The sequence below is a fragment of the Aethalodelphis obliquidens genome, unplaced genomic scaffold, assembly GCF_003676395.1.
Source record: "Aethalodelphis obliquidens isolate GAN/ISIS:26980383/991018 unplaced genomic scaffold, ASM367639v1 scaffold66, whole genome shotgun sequence".
NCBI classification, from domain to species: Eukaryota; Metazoa; Chordata; class Mammalia; order Artiodactyla; family Delphinidae; genus Aethalodelphis; species Aethalodelphis obliquidens.
Genome location: NW_020838010.1, coordinates 2,871,528 through 2,888,079, shown reverse-complemented (window position 1 = coordinate 2,888,079; position 16,552 = coordinate 2,871,528). Strand labels below are relative to the sequence as shown.

Sequence of the window (16,552 nt, the reverse complement as noted above, 5' to 3'; positions counted from 1 at the left end):
TACGAGACACGTTCAACATATCTTATTTTACTTGACTGTGAGGTATGAAGGGCAAAGATCATCCCTATCTTACAGATACAACAGCCATAACTCATATTTATCATAGTTACTCTACGCTTGCTATGCACCAGACACTGATCTAAATACTTTACATGTAGCCATGTACTGAATTCTTACAAGAAAACCACAAAGAAGATACTATTATCCCCATTTTACAGAGAAGGAAAACAGGCCCAGAGATGTCAAGTAACTTACCCAAAGTGACACAGCTAGAAAGCAGCGGAGCCAAGATTTGAACCTGGCCAGTCTGACTTCAGAGCCTGAACTCTTAACTACCACACTTTGTATCATATAAGAAGATCAGGCACAGAGAGGCTACCTGACTAGCCAAAACTACTAGGTTCTGTCAACCAGAAACCTACATCCAAGGCCCACGTCTGTCTAATACTTAATCCTGTGCTCTTTCTATTACGCTACATTGTTTACCGAGATGAACTGACCTCTTCCACTGGGTTAGCAGATTATTTTGACCTTTTCCCTCTTCGACCTTTGTCACTCACTTCTGCCAGACAAAGTTTCTGATTTTGCTCCCCTGCCGTGGAGCCTCATACAACTGTTCACTAGGATAGGATGCAGGTCTCTATTTAGAGGAGAGAAATGATGACCTCAGTTATAGTCCCAAGTGAATGGGTCTCATTTCCAAACAACCAGTTGTCTCGCAGCAGATCACACTGGCTTGACATACAGGCTAACTGAGCGTACACAACTCCCTGGACTACCTGTCCAGGACAAGCAGCAAGCAATGGTGGCACTACAGCCTGGCTCCTCTGTGGAAGAGAGGGAGCAAGGGCAGAAAAACACATAGAAAAGCAGTCGCTAGAGCAGTCAGGCAGAGAGGTGGCCTGCAGCCGTGAGATCCTCACTTTCAAGGCTGTAAGACAATGATGCTCAAAAAACACATGATTTCTGTTTCTCTACTAGTGGGCAAGAACAAAAGTCCATCTCCCTTTATGCTGGAATAGCTAGGGGTGGAAGGAGGCCATGTATGGTACTAGAGAGAGACAATGAACCGGGAGTCAGGAGATCTACCTCTGCTTCTACTGAGCTGTGCGACTTTGGGCAAGTCACTTCACCTCTCTCGGTCTCAGTTTGCTCATCTGGAAAAATGAGGGAGGAGATGACCTCTGAGGTTTTTTTTCAGCTCCGACCTGGCATCACTCTGCCATTTCAACCCAGGAAAGTATTGCTCGAATATTTTCTCCAGTATCTATAAGGCGACCAAAGGAGAAATCAGCTAGAACCGAGAGAAAGAAGGATTAGATAAAACAAAAATGACCTTTTTGTGGAAGGCTGCAAATTAGGTAATATATAGGCAATACACTTAAGCACAGTGCCTGGAGCATAATACATGCTCAAAATGTTACAAGTATTATTATCACTACTACTCCTAACTTTCAAAGTGTACAGAGATAACCAAAAATTATAACGAGCTCTTTCTCTTAAATTTAACTCCTTTTTGTCCATCTGACCCTAGTCCAGGTTTATGGTGTTTAAAAGGTCTGGGTGAGGGAGGACCCTAAATGAGCAGCGGCACCAACTGTCCTTAATGTCGATGGACAGTTATGACTGGAAAGTGAGAACCCAACCCCAAGGGAAACTAAAGAGAAAATGTAAGTGGGAGGAGCCAGGCTTAATCCTCAGTTTGCTGCAAACTGGCCGTGGAAAGGGGAATTAAAAAAAAAAACAGCAACAGGTGTGGACCACAGTGTACTTTGCAAATTGTTTTTCAGTTCAGACCCAAAGCGGGGAGTAAGAAACTTGGGAAGATGATCCCAGCCCGGTTTCCACGTGTGTCCATCTGAGCAAACACAGCCCTGACTGTGAGGTATGGCCAAACACCGTTCAGCCAGGCAGGAGACCCTGTGACCGGGGTCACAGGGCTTTGCATTCTTCCCCAGGAAGCGAAAGCAGCCTCGGCCTAAAGGTCACCCCTGACTTCCCAGGGCCAAGACAGCACCCCTCTCCGCCGACAGCCCCGCCCCGGGAAGGACAGCCACAGGGCTGGGGGAGTCAATCTGTTTCTCTTTGCTCACTGGCCAGAAACCCCACCAGCAAACAGGGAAACATGACCTTGGCTTGGTGCTAGCTTGCAGGGCTATGCTGAGGAGAGCTGAACTGTAAAGTCCAGTGCGGGGCCACGAGGGGAATGGAAATCCAAAGGTAAAACCGGGTGCCCTTTCCTCAGGGGACCCTGAGAGTCCTCCTGCGACTGGGGGCCCGGGAAATGGGGAGAAAGGCCCACGTGAAGCAGCAGCCGGTAGCAGCGGCAGCCCAAGGGGCCAAGTGTAAAAGTGCTGAAGATAATAAGGCACTTATGCACATGACCCCGAGCAACATTCCTGCAGGGCGCAGGGAATAAAGCGCAGCAACAGGCAGGCGCACACGCTCAAGTGCCTGAGACTTAAAAAAGGAAACTCTTGACAAATGCAAAGCGACAAGGAACAAGTGGTGATATGGAGGAGACCCTTTGGTACAGTCTCCCCTAATTTCTCAGGGCTGCTCTTTGTTTTAGGAATGCCCTCCAAGCCTGCTCCAACCAGGGAACCAGGATTATTACATTATTAAAACATGACCTTAACCTAAGGAACTGCCTATTTACCCATAATGCTTGGGAACATGCCTGGGGGTCTTCCAATGGCCTTGCTGGGTGGGATAGGGCACTCCAACCCCAAGGCTGTGAAATCACATGACCCAGGCCTTGGCCCTGGAAGGGCCCTTTAGTGACTCGTGGCTGAGGTCCCAGTTCTGAAAGAGTAGCTGTTCTTCAAAACTGAGAGAGGTTTCCCATATCCGGGAGATACTGAATTGTCTTTTTTTTTTTTTTTTTTTTGGTCCGTTTGCTGACATGTCAGGCAAAGCACTGGTCTACTTTTAACCTGTCTTTCTCCTAGGAGCTCTGGGAGCAGCCCTTTCTCCTCCAATAATTTCTTAACCCTGAGAACAGGCGGCACTTGAGCAAGTTGCACTCCCCTCGGTCAAAATAAATTAATGAAAAAGGAAAAAGTAAATCCACGCACCTGTCTCTGCCCACACCCAAACCACTCCTTTCCTACTTCTGTCATGTACTCGTTGGTTTCCTAGGCTACCAATCTCAAGATAGCAGGCACCAGAGAGCCAGCCCATTGATGAAGAGCAGCAGTAATTAAGCCCAGAGGTCCCTGGAAAGCCAAACTTCCTACCAATGACAGCCATCCTCCAAATGCTTCAGAAAGGGCTGCGTGATTTACAGGAACATCCAAATTCCCCACAAAACCGTCCTTAGGCCTCCAACAGTCGAGCCACCCTGCCCTGCAGAGATCATGTGGGTGCCACCTTCATGGAACCAATATTTTTGCCTACCACATGAAACAAAGATGCCAGGGAAGCTGCTCTTGGGTGAGATTTTTTTTGGGGGGGGGTGAGATTCTTAAAGCTGCCTTCCTGTATCTAATCTCTATCATCTTATCCCAGCATCAGGCATCCAAGCTCACAGCAGCAGCAGCCATAATAAGGATAACGAAGCTCGTGACCATCATCACGCATCACATCACAGCAAAAAATTTATTGACTGTCTACTATCTTAAGTGCTTTATTAGTATTGTCTCATTTTTTCTCATTTAATTCTTACAACAGCTCTGCAGGGTAGGTATAATTATTATTCCGTTTTACAAATGTGGAAACTAGGGATTGGAGAGGTTAAGTAACTTGCCCAGGGCTACACAGTTAGTGGTAGGATTTGAACCCAGGCCTTTACCACCCTAGAGCCAGCTTCTACCCAGTATGCCTTGAAATACATTGTACTGCTACTACTACAATAGTCCCTTGCTATCCGCAGGGGGTTGGTTCCAGGACCCACCACGGATACCAAAATCTGTGAATGTTCAAGTCCCTTGTATAAAATGGTGTAGTATTTGCATGTAACCTCGCACGTGCTCCTACACACTTTAAATAATCTCTTAGATGACTTATAACACCTAATACAATGTAAATGCTATGTAAATAGTTGCAAATACAATGTATAAAAAGACTTATAATACCCAATACAATGTAAATGCTATGTAAATAGTTGGAAATACGATGTATAAAAAGACTTATAATACCTAATACAATGTAAATGCTATGTAAATAGTTGCAAATACAATGTAAAAGAAATGTAAACAGTCGCCAGTGCACAGCAAATTCAAGTTTTGTGTTTTCAAACTTTCTGGAATTTTTTTTTTCCTAAATATTTGCAATCTGTAGTTGGTTGAATCTGCAGAAGTAGAAGCCACGGTTACAGATGGCCAACTGTACTATGAAAAACTGCTAACATTTATTGAGTGCTGACAGTGAGCCAGAACTTCTGCTAAATGCTTGATTTAAATTATTTCATTTAATCCTGGCAACAGCTCTATTAGGTAGGTACTATTTTTACTCCCGTTTTACAGATGAGTGAAACTGAAGTTGATTAGCAGGTAAGTAACATGCCTAAGGTCACATGACGATGGAGCTCAAATATGTACCCAGGAAATATGGTCCAAAAGCTCAGTCCACTAAGCTGAATTTGCATTAGGAAAAGGAGGCATTACTAGTGCCCTACTTAGCCAGTCTCCTTGCTGTGTCCCAATCCAAACCTACCGGGTCCCAGTGAGAACTTCACAAGTAAATGCCAATGAGGAAATCTGTCTAGCCCTTCCATGTATATGCCAGCAGCTCGGACCTGACGAGTCTAGGAAAAGAGGAGCAAGACCCTTTCTAGACCCTTTCTCTCCTAGCCAATTTCCCCTAACTTGATTTCTGAAGAAAGCACCTCATGTCCAGCAGCCTCTGCTAATACTCTGCCCAGAACATCTAATAAGTGTTTACCCAGGGGCTCCCAGAGCCGTAGTTAAGGGCCTAATGTGCAACCTGGCTCTGCGCCTTATTTAATCAGCACCTGAATGAAATGTCTCTTTGCTAGCAACAGCCTGAGCACACAGTCTTTCTGCAAACACAGCTGGTCGACTGGCAAAGGCGATTCTATTCACAGGCAAAATACACCCTGAGTTTACACCACCACTGATGTGCGATGGAGACAGGGAGACTGGAGGCACCCGGATGGAATTAGAATGGGCTCATGCCTCCTTTCTCCTCCAGATAATCCCGCTTCTCGCTCTTCTACCCACCTAAACACCTGCCCATAGGACACGGCTTGAACTGTTTCTGCCCAACAGGCCAGTCCTCTCTAACCTCCCGTCTATTCCCTTTCCACAGAGCCACAGGCCCAGGACCAGACTCATCCCACCCTTCCTCCTCTGGCATTTGCTCCAACAGCGCACAGCCACCGGAGAGATCCCCCCAACCCTCCCCTTCAGGATCTCAGGTTCGCAACAGGTCTGCGTCCCTTGACACAGCACACGCTGACGGACATGCAAGCCATGCCCTATTTAGCTGGTAGCTCTTTCCCTGGGAAAGAGCTGAGTAAACAGAGAGGACCATACCCAGAAGAGGAGGAATCCTCCCCAGGCCTTCAGATTTAACTGCTGTATCCAAGCACCCTGGAGGGAGACTTACCCTGAGGGTCCAGCAAGTAGGGTAGCAAGACACTGATAACCCCAGTTCTGGGGGAGGGGGGGGATGGTGGGGTGTGGAGCGGAAAGGAGGCCAAAAACTGGGTAAGGAACACGGGAAAGGCCACCTGCTCAAAAACACTGGGTCTGCTCAAAAACACCCCACCATTTAGAGTAAGGGTAACAAGGCCCTTTAAAAAATGCCTGCCCTCCCCCAGCCCAGTTGAGTCTATGAGCCATTCGCACTTCAGTGTGAACCTCCTAAATGGAACTGACTTCTTCCTGATTTCCTCGGCGATATGACCTCCTCTGATGAAACGGGCATTTTGAAATGTATCAATACAAGGGGTTGATTCGGAGCTTTGAGTACTCTGGAAAGAGGCAAACCTGGATGGAGTGGGTCGGGGGGAAAGACTTGGAAACGGGGAAGAGAATAGAAAAGAGAAAGGTAGAAGGACAGCATCACATTTCATCAGTTCTGCTGTGGAATCTGTGGGGACAGCAAGCACCCCATGAGCCGCTAAAAATCATCTTCTGGTCGCAGGTGGGATGCCTGCTATCTCACTTCCTGTACTTAATGTCGGCTCACTCTCATCAGTGTTCTGTGTGTCTGTCTTTGACCGTGTGAGCCCTCCTTGGGACAGCACAGAGAACACAATTCTCTATCTCACAAGCCCCCTATCAAGGATTCGTAGGCAACTGCAGCTGTCTTATCAACGGGCCAGAAATGACAGAGCATTCCTTGGTTTGCCAAGGGAGAAATATGAAAAAATATCTTCCCCTGATAATAACAACGGAATGACTCCAGGTAAGAGTTGAGAAGCTTTCCTGTGACACAGGAAGCAACTCTGGGCCTTTATATGTATTGTTTCCTATGCCTGGAATCCCTTCCTTCCTGCAACACCCCTTCCTTCCTGCAACACCCCTTCCTTCCTACTCATTCATTCATACATGTTTACTGAGCACCTACTATGAGGCAGGCCCTGTCTGAGGCGCTAGAATAGAAAACAAGACAAACAAGGGCCTCTGCTCTCAAGGAGCTAACATGCCTCCTTTGTGAGTCAAATGTCACCTCTTCTAGGAAGCTATCCTTAATTGCACTAGGAAAAAAAAAAAAAAGACCCTCTGTCCTCTATGCTTTGTTCAAATCTGTTACCGTACATGTCATGTTGTAATTTAGTTGATCTTTTTTCTTGCCTGTCTCATCTCAACTGTGAGGAACATGAAAGCAAAGAATGGTTTTTATTTATCTTTGAATCTCCAGTGCCTGGCACAATGTTTGACACACAACAGGCACTGGATAAATGTTTGCTGAATGGATACATGAATGAATACATTCCCATGAGCATTTAAAACAAAAGTCCTGCACATAGAAAATTAGCATGCAATAACTCTGTGTCAGTATTTCCTCTCGTTAGTTCCCCAAAATCTCAGACACTGGAAGGCTGGGAAGGGAGTGTAGAAGGACTGGAAATCCTCCACTGACGTAACCCCTAGGGACCCAACAAGCCACTGGAACTCTAAAGCCACCGTAAAATCCACCTCACAGTATCTCGGAGCCCTCAACCTCTAATTTCAGCCACATTATTTAACACCCACACAAATACTGAGGTACTACCAGAAAACTAAACGCCCGCCCAAAGGCCACCAGATTCACACCCGTCAGGAGGAGCATTTGAACCGACAGCCCACCTCATACTTTAGCCTCTAGATAATGTCTCTCCAAGCAGGGTCCAATGCTCACCAGCATCAGAATCACTTGGGAGCTTGTAATAAATGCAGATTCCCATCCTCACCCTATAGGCCCTAGACCTACTCAGACTCCCTGAGTAGAGAGCCAGGCATCTGCATTAGAACAAGTTCCCAAGGGAATTTTTCACAAAGAAAGTTCGAGAAGCACTGCACTCCACACCCATAGTCTCTTCAGGTCCAGTCATCCAGTGACTGGCAGAAGATGCTCTCAATTCAACAAAAGATATGAAAGACCATGGATCTCCATGGGGGGTGGGGAATCCTTTCACAATGCACACGTACATCAAATCATCATGTTATGCACTTTAAATATCTTAAAATTTTCTTTGTCAATTATACCTCACAAAGCTGAAAAAAAAATAAAGTAAAAAAAAAAGATATGAAAGACCAGAAGTTGAGAAGCCTGGCTCTTCTTGCAGAGGGTGTTTCAGTGAGGTATGACGACAGTGAGCTACCTACTGAAAAATACAAAAGGGGAGAGAAAGAGATGGAAAGTGAGTCACCAGACTAATAACGTTTTTTTAACGTGTCTGATATTAAAGAAGGAAAGGAAGAAAGTAGACACTTCCAGATGTCGAACCAAGGGATTTCAGACCAAGATCCAACAGCGTAATTTCCTCACAGCAATGAAAGGGAGCAGATACTTGGGGCAGAGAATGGGCTGCAGTTCCTAATAACCAGCTCTTTGTGATGGAACCAAAAGATGTGTGAGCTGGAGGCAAAACCACCTCTCTCCTCTGGCTATTTCAAAAACCAGACAGGAGATTCTCTTAATGGGTACAGGAGACATAGGAACAGTGCCCAGGAGACCTCAAGGGAACACAGACAGAACCACCAGAGGGAAAATGAAAAAGCGGAAGAAAACAGTCAGCTCTGTCAGTCAGTCAGCCAGCATTATCCAGGCACACATTAAAAAATTAATGTGCATGTATTGTATTAAGCTCTGCAGGGAGTTACAGAGGGAAGAGAAAAAACAAAACACTACTCCTTTCCTTAAAGAAAAGTGTTTACGCTAATGGTGGAAAATGAACAAACATGCAAAGACAAGCAACCCAGTCTAAGACTCACTGAATTACCTACATGTATACAAAGGCATATGCTGAAGAGCCAAATAGTCTGAGGAATATTCAGAGGGTCAGGAAAAGAGGACAAAAGCTGTTACTGGAATGAATGGAATAACTGTGGAGCCAAGGTCAACTGGAAAGTTTTACAGAGGAGACGCTTCAGGGGGATCTGCAGAGGGGAGGAACTCATGACAGATCCCACGAAGACAGCGATGAAAGAGACACATCTATGGCAAAGGGACAAAAACCCAGGGATCCTGTCGGTCACCCCAAGGAGGAGCCAGCCACATGCTGTTACTTAATAGCAAGCTCCACGCTGGGTTGTATTAACAAGTGCATGGTGAGAAAAGGCAGAGAAGGAAAGCTTTCCTCTCTGCTGGGTGTAGGCTGGACCTCTGGTCGCAGCACCCAGTTTTATAGGCTGTGCATGAGAAGGGTATGCAGGCACGGGCAAGGATCCAGAGAAAAGCAACAGAAATGATTAGAGGAATGGATTCTAATAGCTATCAAGAAAGGTGAAAAGGTGTTGAGGTTTGTCAGTTTCTGAGCCGGAGGTAAAAATCTATTGGTCATCGTCCAGCTCTGATCAGCTGTACCTGGAATCTCTGTTTAAGTGACCACAGAGTTATTCAGAGGATTAAAATGCTTTGTTTCCATGTGGCCCGTTTCATGAAGATGGAGATAGGAAAAGGTTAAATAATTTGCTCAGGTTCCCTAGCAAGCCACGAGCCAAACTGGCATCATAATTTTAAATCCCAGGGCTGTCTGTGGCTTGTTTAATCCACCAATCCACACCACTTCCCTTTATAATGGACACCACCACCACCCCCCGCCAAACACTGTAATTATGAAAGATGGAAAAATTCTCTGCAAATTTCCTTGGGGGAAAAATAAAACAAACTAAAAAGGAATGTCATGCCTCACCGCTGGGGCCCATATAAACATTATCCCCTTGTGTCCCCCTGGACTGATGACACAGGACACAGTCCATCTGATAAGCCGTCAGCAGATGGCTGGATCCCTCATTGTACCCATTCCCCACCGACGTCAATTGCAAGCGGGAGCAGTTATCAGCACTCCAGACAACAGATGGGATGAGGAGGTGTGGTTGGTCTGAAGTCAAGGAGGCGGGGGACAAAAAGCCTAGTTCTCAAATCTATCAGGTTTTCTCTCAAACAAATCCATCACAGAGCAAATGGAATACACCCGTGTATATTCCGTGAGTTCCAAAAGGTGTCACAAAAAGCTCAGGGCCATTTTGAATATGTGCCATTCTACGCTTTCAGCAAAGAGGGAAGAAGTAGAAAAATAAACAGTGAGCCAAAAGCAGGTTAGCCACATTTGGTGGAAGTCAGCCTTCTAATATATCGTAAAGACAGAAAAATAAAATAGCAATGGCAACTCTAAAAGAAGGATGGGGCTCACTAGGTATTACAGGCTAAAAACCAGAGGCTTGGCGTTCCAGGGTCAATAGCATCAATTATTATTTGGCAAATGTCCAGCTGAGATCCAGCCTGCCTTAGGCACAGAGACACGGAGGGTTAAACACCATATGCTGTGCCCCACTCAGTTCAGCGCCCAATCAGGAGACATTGACACAGACACATACAGAACCAACCGGAAGCGGACAATTGGGCAAGACATCCCAAATTGGATCTTTTCGTTAAGTTCCTAAGACAGAGACAATATAACTGGATGCAAAGGAGATAAAAGGCCACCAATCTTTATGGATACAATCAGTCAAATTGTCTGGCATTTTAACCCTTCTGCTAAGAACTTGTAGATTTTCGGACTTAAGTAGCTATGAGAATCTCTTCCTGCAAAGCCCCAATACCCACTGTGGCAGCTCGGTTCTAAAGCCACCTCTGCCACTAACTTGCTGGGTGATTTTTTTGGTAAACAGCAGAATCAGTCAGTAAATTCATTCCCTGTAACCCACACCTGCCTAAATAATATGCACAAGGGGACTAGCCACACTTGAAGAAATACTGGTGCAATGGGTAAACACCATTGATATTCAGCGAGGGGTTTAATAACAGTGCGTTAATCCTGGTGCTTGCTGATCCCGAGAACCCTCAAGCGTCACCGGCCTGAGCTCAGATGTGGGAAGGTGCTGCTGTAATCATACAAACCTCCGCCAGACCCCAGTTCCAGGGCCCTTGAGATATCAGATGAGGCCAAAAAGAAACCGGACAGCGGGGATATTAATCCAGAACAGACCTCAGATACAAGAACTGCCCTTCCTTATGCTTCTAAAGCTGGCGGTCACCCAAAGGCAGCATGGCTATGATGAGGGTCTGCGTAACAAGGCCTTGGAAATAAATATTTTACAGACTGAAAAATGGGAGATAAGGAGACTAACCACTTTCCCTCCAACTCTTCCATTTCCTGGCCTAAAGCAATACTGTCCTTGTTACAAATTTACACTGGCTCTGAGGAACAAGGCCTTTCTATAAAGCCATAATTGAGTCGGTCTGTTGAGAGACACACATCAGAAATGCCTCTGCTAAGCTCCCGCTTTCATTTCAGCTAATGTCTCCCTTTCCTTATTGGGACCTCTGAACTCCACAGAATTCACTGCCATAATATGGCCTAACTCAGCTAATTCACTTGCCAAAGCATTTCTTTGTACTGAACATCTCCCCTGTGGAATACACACAGTCACAGGAAACATTTTAACAACCCCCTCTCCAGGCTCAAGCTTATCTAGCATAACCCTAAAGAAGATAATGTATGTGAAAGTGTCTTATAAACAGTTAAAAGCTAGATAAATGTAAAGTATTACTAACCATACTTACTACCATTAGTCATTGCTGTAACCGAGTCAAAATTGTTTCCAACCATCTGTTGTTAAATTTCTTTTAAGGACTCACATGAACTTTTAAAAATCCACACGTCCCTGCTTCCCAGGAAGAGCCACAGGTAAGGTATGGAATGTTGGATTCATCACAGGCTAGGTCCCCCACTAGGCCGGAAGTTACTATTTAAATGACACAAAGCAGTGACTTAGGAGTAAAGGACAAAGCAGTACAATCCTGCTCTGGCCCAAGAATTCCTCAGCCTGACTCTGTTCTTTGTACCCCACCCTCTAGCTTCAGAGTTTAAGCTAAGCACAGGACAACAGCAAAAGCACAAGTAACAGGAATCAGTCCCTAGTTCCCCAAACATCTGTCTCTCTGCAGCTGTCAGCCTCGAGTGCCAACATCATCTACGTGTGTCCCTAAGGGTGGCCTGGTCATGTGTACTTTACGGGGAAGACACAGGGAGCAAAAGATGAACGAAGATGAACAAGGCCACCTGAAATCGGAAAGGAGGCCAAAAGCATTTCTAGAATAGCTCTCTGTGGCATCCCTGGACTCTGCTTATGAAGAAAAGAATCACAGAACATAGGCTGTCAAGAGCTAGGAATGCAACTCTGCCTCGTTTTGCAGCTGGGAGAACTGAGACCCAGGAAAAGTACTTTCCCCAAAGTCACACAACTAATTAATGCCAGAACGGAGTCTCCAGCGTCTTCTAAAAGCCTCTAAAACCCTCTGCACTAAAAACCGTGGTGCTGGACTTCCCTGGTGGCACAGTGGTTAAGAATCCGCCTGCCAATGCAGGGAACACGGGTTCGAGACCTGGTCCGGGAAGATCCCACATGCCGTGGAGCAACTAAGCCCGTGCACCACAACTACTGAGACTGCACTCTAGAGCCCACGAGCCACAACTACTGAGCCCGTGTGCCACAGCTACTGAAGCCTGCGTGCCTAGAGCCCGTGCTCCACAAGAGAAGCCACCGCAGTGAGAAGCCCGCGCACTGCAACAAAGAGTAGCCCCCGCTCGCCGCAACTAGAGGAAAGCCCACGCGCAGCAACGAAGACCCAACACTGCCCTAAATAAATAAATAAATAACTTTATTAAAAAAAACATGGTGCTGCCAGGTTTGATTTAATCACACCAGCAGCAGCCCCAGTCAGGCTGAATTTAGTTCTTTGTTGACCTTCTACGTATGTGGTTGTCAGAGGCCTCAAGACCCCTTTGTAGAAAAGGCACCCCTGACCCTCACCACCTGCCAACCAAAAAAAAGCTCTCCTGTCCCAAGAGCCTCACATAGCAGCGGGTGAGATGCGTTGTTTCCTTTCATTAACAAAAAGCCCATTCATCAAAAAAAGGAAAGAAAGAGGACAGGCTCAAATTTACACAGAAGGTCTAGCTGGGAGAGCCCTGGGTTTCCTGTGAATGGCATCACTCCCCAAGAAGTCCTCTTTGGAAAATGCTACCCACTCCAACTCTGCTGGATGCTTATAGCCATCCCGTCCATAAGAGCTGCTTTATTCCAAAGTCGTCTACACCTCCTTGCCACATCTGCAAGACTGGAAGGGGTTTGTGGCCATTCACATTTTACAGACTGGGAAACTGAGGCTAGGAAGCTGCCATCAAAGGAGTTCCTAGAACACAGAGCTAGCAAGCATGCCGGCCACAAGCAGGCGGCGCCATGCCCATCAGCATCAGCCTCTCCCCAGAGACCGCCCTGCCATTCCGCAAAGAGGGTAGATTACCTTTCCAACCCGGAAGGCTAATTCATCTTTTGGCTGCAGGCGAGCGACCTCCCATCCCTGGGCTCCACCAGGCCTTTAAAATGGAGATAAGCATCTCGACCTCCTGCCCCACACGGGGTTATCACAAGGCTGAGAATAACCTTCTACGAATATAAAAGCAATGAAGATGCTAATGACAGGTTTCAAAACTGTCCCTGGATAAAACACACCAGGTTTTCCACAGCTTGAAATCTAAAAAAGCTTTTTTTTCCCTTTCTCCTCTTCCTCCTCCTCTATGATTTTATAGTTTTAGAACATCTCTCTACACAGGCTGAGTACAGAAAGACAGTCTCGCTCTTGGTCCTCACCCAGATTATTTTTATGTATCTGGCAACTTTCCTTTTCAATCTCATTTGTTTTTCTTAGCGCCACTAATGGGAGGTAAAGAAATCAGCTGTCTGGGCACCCCTGGACCGTGACCTCAGGAGAGAGAATAAGAGTGGTAAGATGAAGAGGTTTGCAGGAAATAAATACCCTCTCACCATGGACAGAGAAAAGTTCATGAGTCTGCCTGGGGTCGGCTTCAGAGTGCAGTTAGTAGGAGCTTGGGGCTGCTCCAACACCGCAGAACTCAAAGGCAGACCTCACCCCAGGAGCGTAAACTCCCAAATGAAAGAGTCATTGAGAGAAACCCGTAAAAGGATTTCCCCAAAGTACGACAGTGGAGACCAGTAACCTTATGTGACCACCTCCAGGAAAGAATGTCACCAGGCCTCTGGGAAATTAACTGTGGCAGAGGTAATGGGGGAATGGGCCATGGTTCCCCACTGGTGATTCAGAAAGGGCACCTGGCTGGGGCTGGACTTCCTGCTTGTGAAAGACCAGGGCAGGCCTGGGAGGGGAGGGGTCGTGGCCCGAGTGCTAGTCTTTCCTAGTGCCCACCTCCACCGTGGAGCTGACGCATTGTGCAAAGGTAGAACAGAGCCAAGTCTGAAATCCGCACACAAACTGCCTCGCTGGAAAATCATTTGGGAGGGTCCCACTTCCCGCAGGGATGAGGTGCTCTACACTGCCACGTGTCCTGAGCACACAAATGACTCCGATGGCTGAGGCTGCCCGGGGTGGGGTGGGGGGGAAGTCAACAGACTCACATGCATCATGGTGACCAGGTGACAGGGGTTGAGCAGGTAGATGACGGTCTTGGTGGCGAACTTAAAGCCCACCTCCACCCCGAAGGTCAGGCACAGGGCTACTAAGAGCAGATTCTTGCTCAGGCTCTCTTTGCCTTCCTCTGGCCGCTGGGTCACCTGCTCTGGCTGGCAGCCACGGCCACCCCTACCGTCCTCCTTCGTCTGCCTCAGGATGTGCCGCAGGGCCACCAGGATCTCCAACAGGGCCAGGGTCAGGACCACCACACTTTCCAGCAGCCGCTGCTGCCAAGAGAGGAAGGCAGCACAGTCGGGGCCCCCATTGCCTGCAAAGCTGGGGTCCACGCCCCCATAGAGCCAGTCCAGGAGACTTTGGTAGCTATACCGGGACATGATGCAAAGTGGTTCCCCTCGACCACCGTGCAGGAAGCAAGAGCGAGATGGAACACAAGCCCAGAGGGTGGCCCGGGTGGTGGGACATGTACGGAGGGCACACCCCCGCACCCGCACCCCCCTCCGGACACCAGGGCACCTAGAGCAGGGGACGGGAAGCTACACGCGAGGCCCGGGGCAAAGTGCTGGCTCTAACTTGTCCCCACGGCTGTCTGGGGAGCCCCCCGCGCTTCTCCAGTGGCCACCAACGAGGCAGGGTGGAAACGAGCCGTTGGCCAATCTAAAAGGAAGGAGAGGAAAAAAAAAAAGGTCTCAAAGAGGCAATTGCATCGGGAATTTACGAGGCGGGGAGGGGTAACTAGCGAGGGAAGAAAAGGAGAACAGGGGCAGTGGCGAAGCAAGCAGGGGTCAGGGGAAGTCGGAGGCCGGGAGGGTCAGGGAGAGGGCCGAGGGGACCCGGCAGCGCGGCGGGAGCGAACCGGGGGCGACGGCGAGGGGACACGCGGAGGCCAGGAGGGGAGCTGGCGGGGCCGGGCAGGCGGGGAGGGCGACGGGGCTGGCGGGGACGCCGGACTCCTCGTCTCAAGCACTCGCCACAGGGGGATCGCTTACTCCTGCAACCGCGTGGCCGTCTCTGCCCGCAGCGAGCAACTTCGCCGCCGACTGGCCCCTCCGAGCCAATTTAGAGCCGTCCCTGTCCAGCCTCCCGCCCCCGGGTACACCCCCGAGCCCCCAGCTCCACCCCCCGGCCCAGACGCCCGCCCTCCGGGCAGCACCTCCCCCAGCCCGCGGCCCGCCCGGGACCTGCCCCCCTCGCGCGGGCAACGGCGGGAGGAAGCCGGGAGGGAGAGAGGGAGGGAGGGAGGGAAGGCGGGCGGGAGGCCGGGCCAGCCGGGGGCTGGGCTCCGGCCGGCCCCCTCCCTCCATCCCGGCGCCGCATCTTCCCGCGCCTCCCGCCCGGCCCCAGGGACTGACAGCCGCGCCCTTCGGGGCTCCACTCACCGGCAGTCGGCCTGCAGCCCCGGCTGGGCACTCGCTTGGATCCCCGCGCTCCCCGCGCCCGGGCACTCGGCTCCCCCGGCGGCTGCCGCGGCCGCCGCGCACGGCTCCTCCTCCCCGTCTTCCTCCCCCTGCAGCCGCCGCGCTTGCTTCCTCCTTCTTCCCCTCCCTCTCTCCTCCCCCTCGCCGCCGCCGCCGCCGCCGCCACCTCCCCCTCCGGTTCGGCTCGGCCCCTCGGGCCGCGGCCACCCCGCCTCGCCTCCTCCCCTCTCCCGCCCTCTCGTTCCCCCTGCCGCTCCCACCCTTCACACCTCCCACCCTCCCTCTTTGCGCCTCTCCCTCCCCTCCCTCCCCCGGGCTCAATCCCCGCCTCCTTCCCCTCCTCCCCGGCCTGCCTCGCGTTCGGCACTCGCCGAGCCTGCACGCGTGCACTGCCACCTTCTTGCACCACCGTCTACGGAATTCGCCTCCTCCGCGAAGCCGTTTGGACCGACTCCACCTCCTGCAACCCGGTTCTCCAGGGCATTTCTTTGTACACCGGGCACCTAGTAGGCGCTTAGCCAGCCCTCGCTAAGTTCTTGGGGGAATGGACGAGCCTGTCTAGTGATGAGCAGCTGGTCAAGCTTGGCTTTGGTGGTGGGGGGATCTGCTGGGTGTGACCTTCTACTGTTCGCCTCTCCTCCAGTCCGCCCTGAAATAGCAGACTCGGGCGGGGCCCGGAAGGCGTCTTCTCCCACCTTTCTAGCCACAGCCCTACTCTCCAATACTAGGACGAGGCTTCTTTTCCTACTTTGCCCGGCCCTTCCCCCTCCTGCTCCGCCCCAGCGTTTCTCCTTCTAACCTCCGGACACACAGCCCACCGCTGCCGCTGCCGTCTCTGCCTCTGCCTCCCTCTCCAGGCCCTCTGTCTCCCCTTTCTCCTGCCACACCTTCGAGCTCAATCGTACTCTAGCTGGAGGAAAAGAAGCTTCCCCTGACCTCTTTCCCTCCTCCCTCTCTGCGACGGAGCAGCTGTTTCCCAACCTGAACTTGGCCGAGAGTCCTGCCACTGAAAGGCCTGCCAGGACGGTGTGGGTGTGCAGGGGCCCCAGAACTGGATAAGGGCTGCT

At 49.7% G+C, this 16,552-nt stretch overlaps 1 protein-coding gene across 16 annotated transcripts in view; it reads right to left on the bottom strand.

Moving 5' to 3' along the window:
• The window catches only part of TMEM164 (transmembrane protein 164), a 177,843-nt gene extending 162,260 nt beyond the window's left edge, over nt 1-15,583 (bottom strand). For 9 of the 16 annotated variants that reach the window (XR_003429311.1, XR_003429310.1, XR_003429308.1 and 6 more), the window contains exons 1-2: nt 15,447-15,486; nt 14,055-14,724 (exon numbers count right to left, since the gene is read on the bottom strand). Coding sequence is in view for 10 of the 16 variants with exons in the window: in XM_027089510.1 (XP_026945311.1) it covers nt 14,055-14,444 (390 nt within the window). In the remaining 6 variants the exon portion in view is untranslated. Of the gene's footprint in view, nt 1-12,237; nt 13,068-14,054; nt 14,725-15,056; nt 15,122-15,446 lie in introns of those variants that run through there. The other 7 variants (XM_027089523.1, XM_027089525.1, XM_027089516.1 and 4 more) reach the window with 7 other exon arrangements.
• Nucleotides 15,584-16,552: the final 969 nt, after the last annotated feature.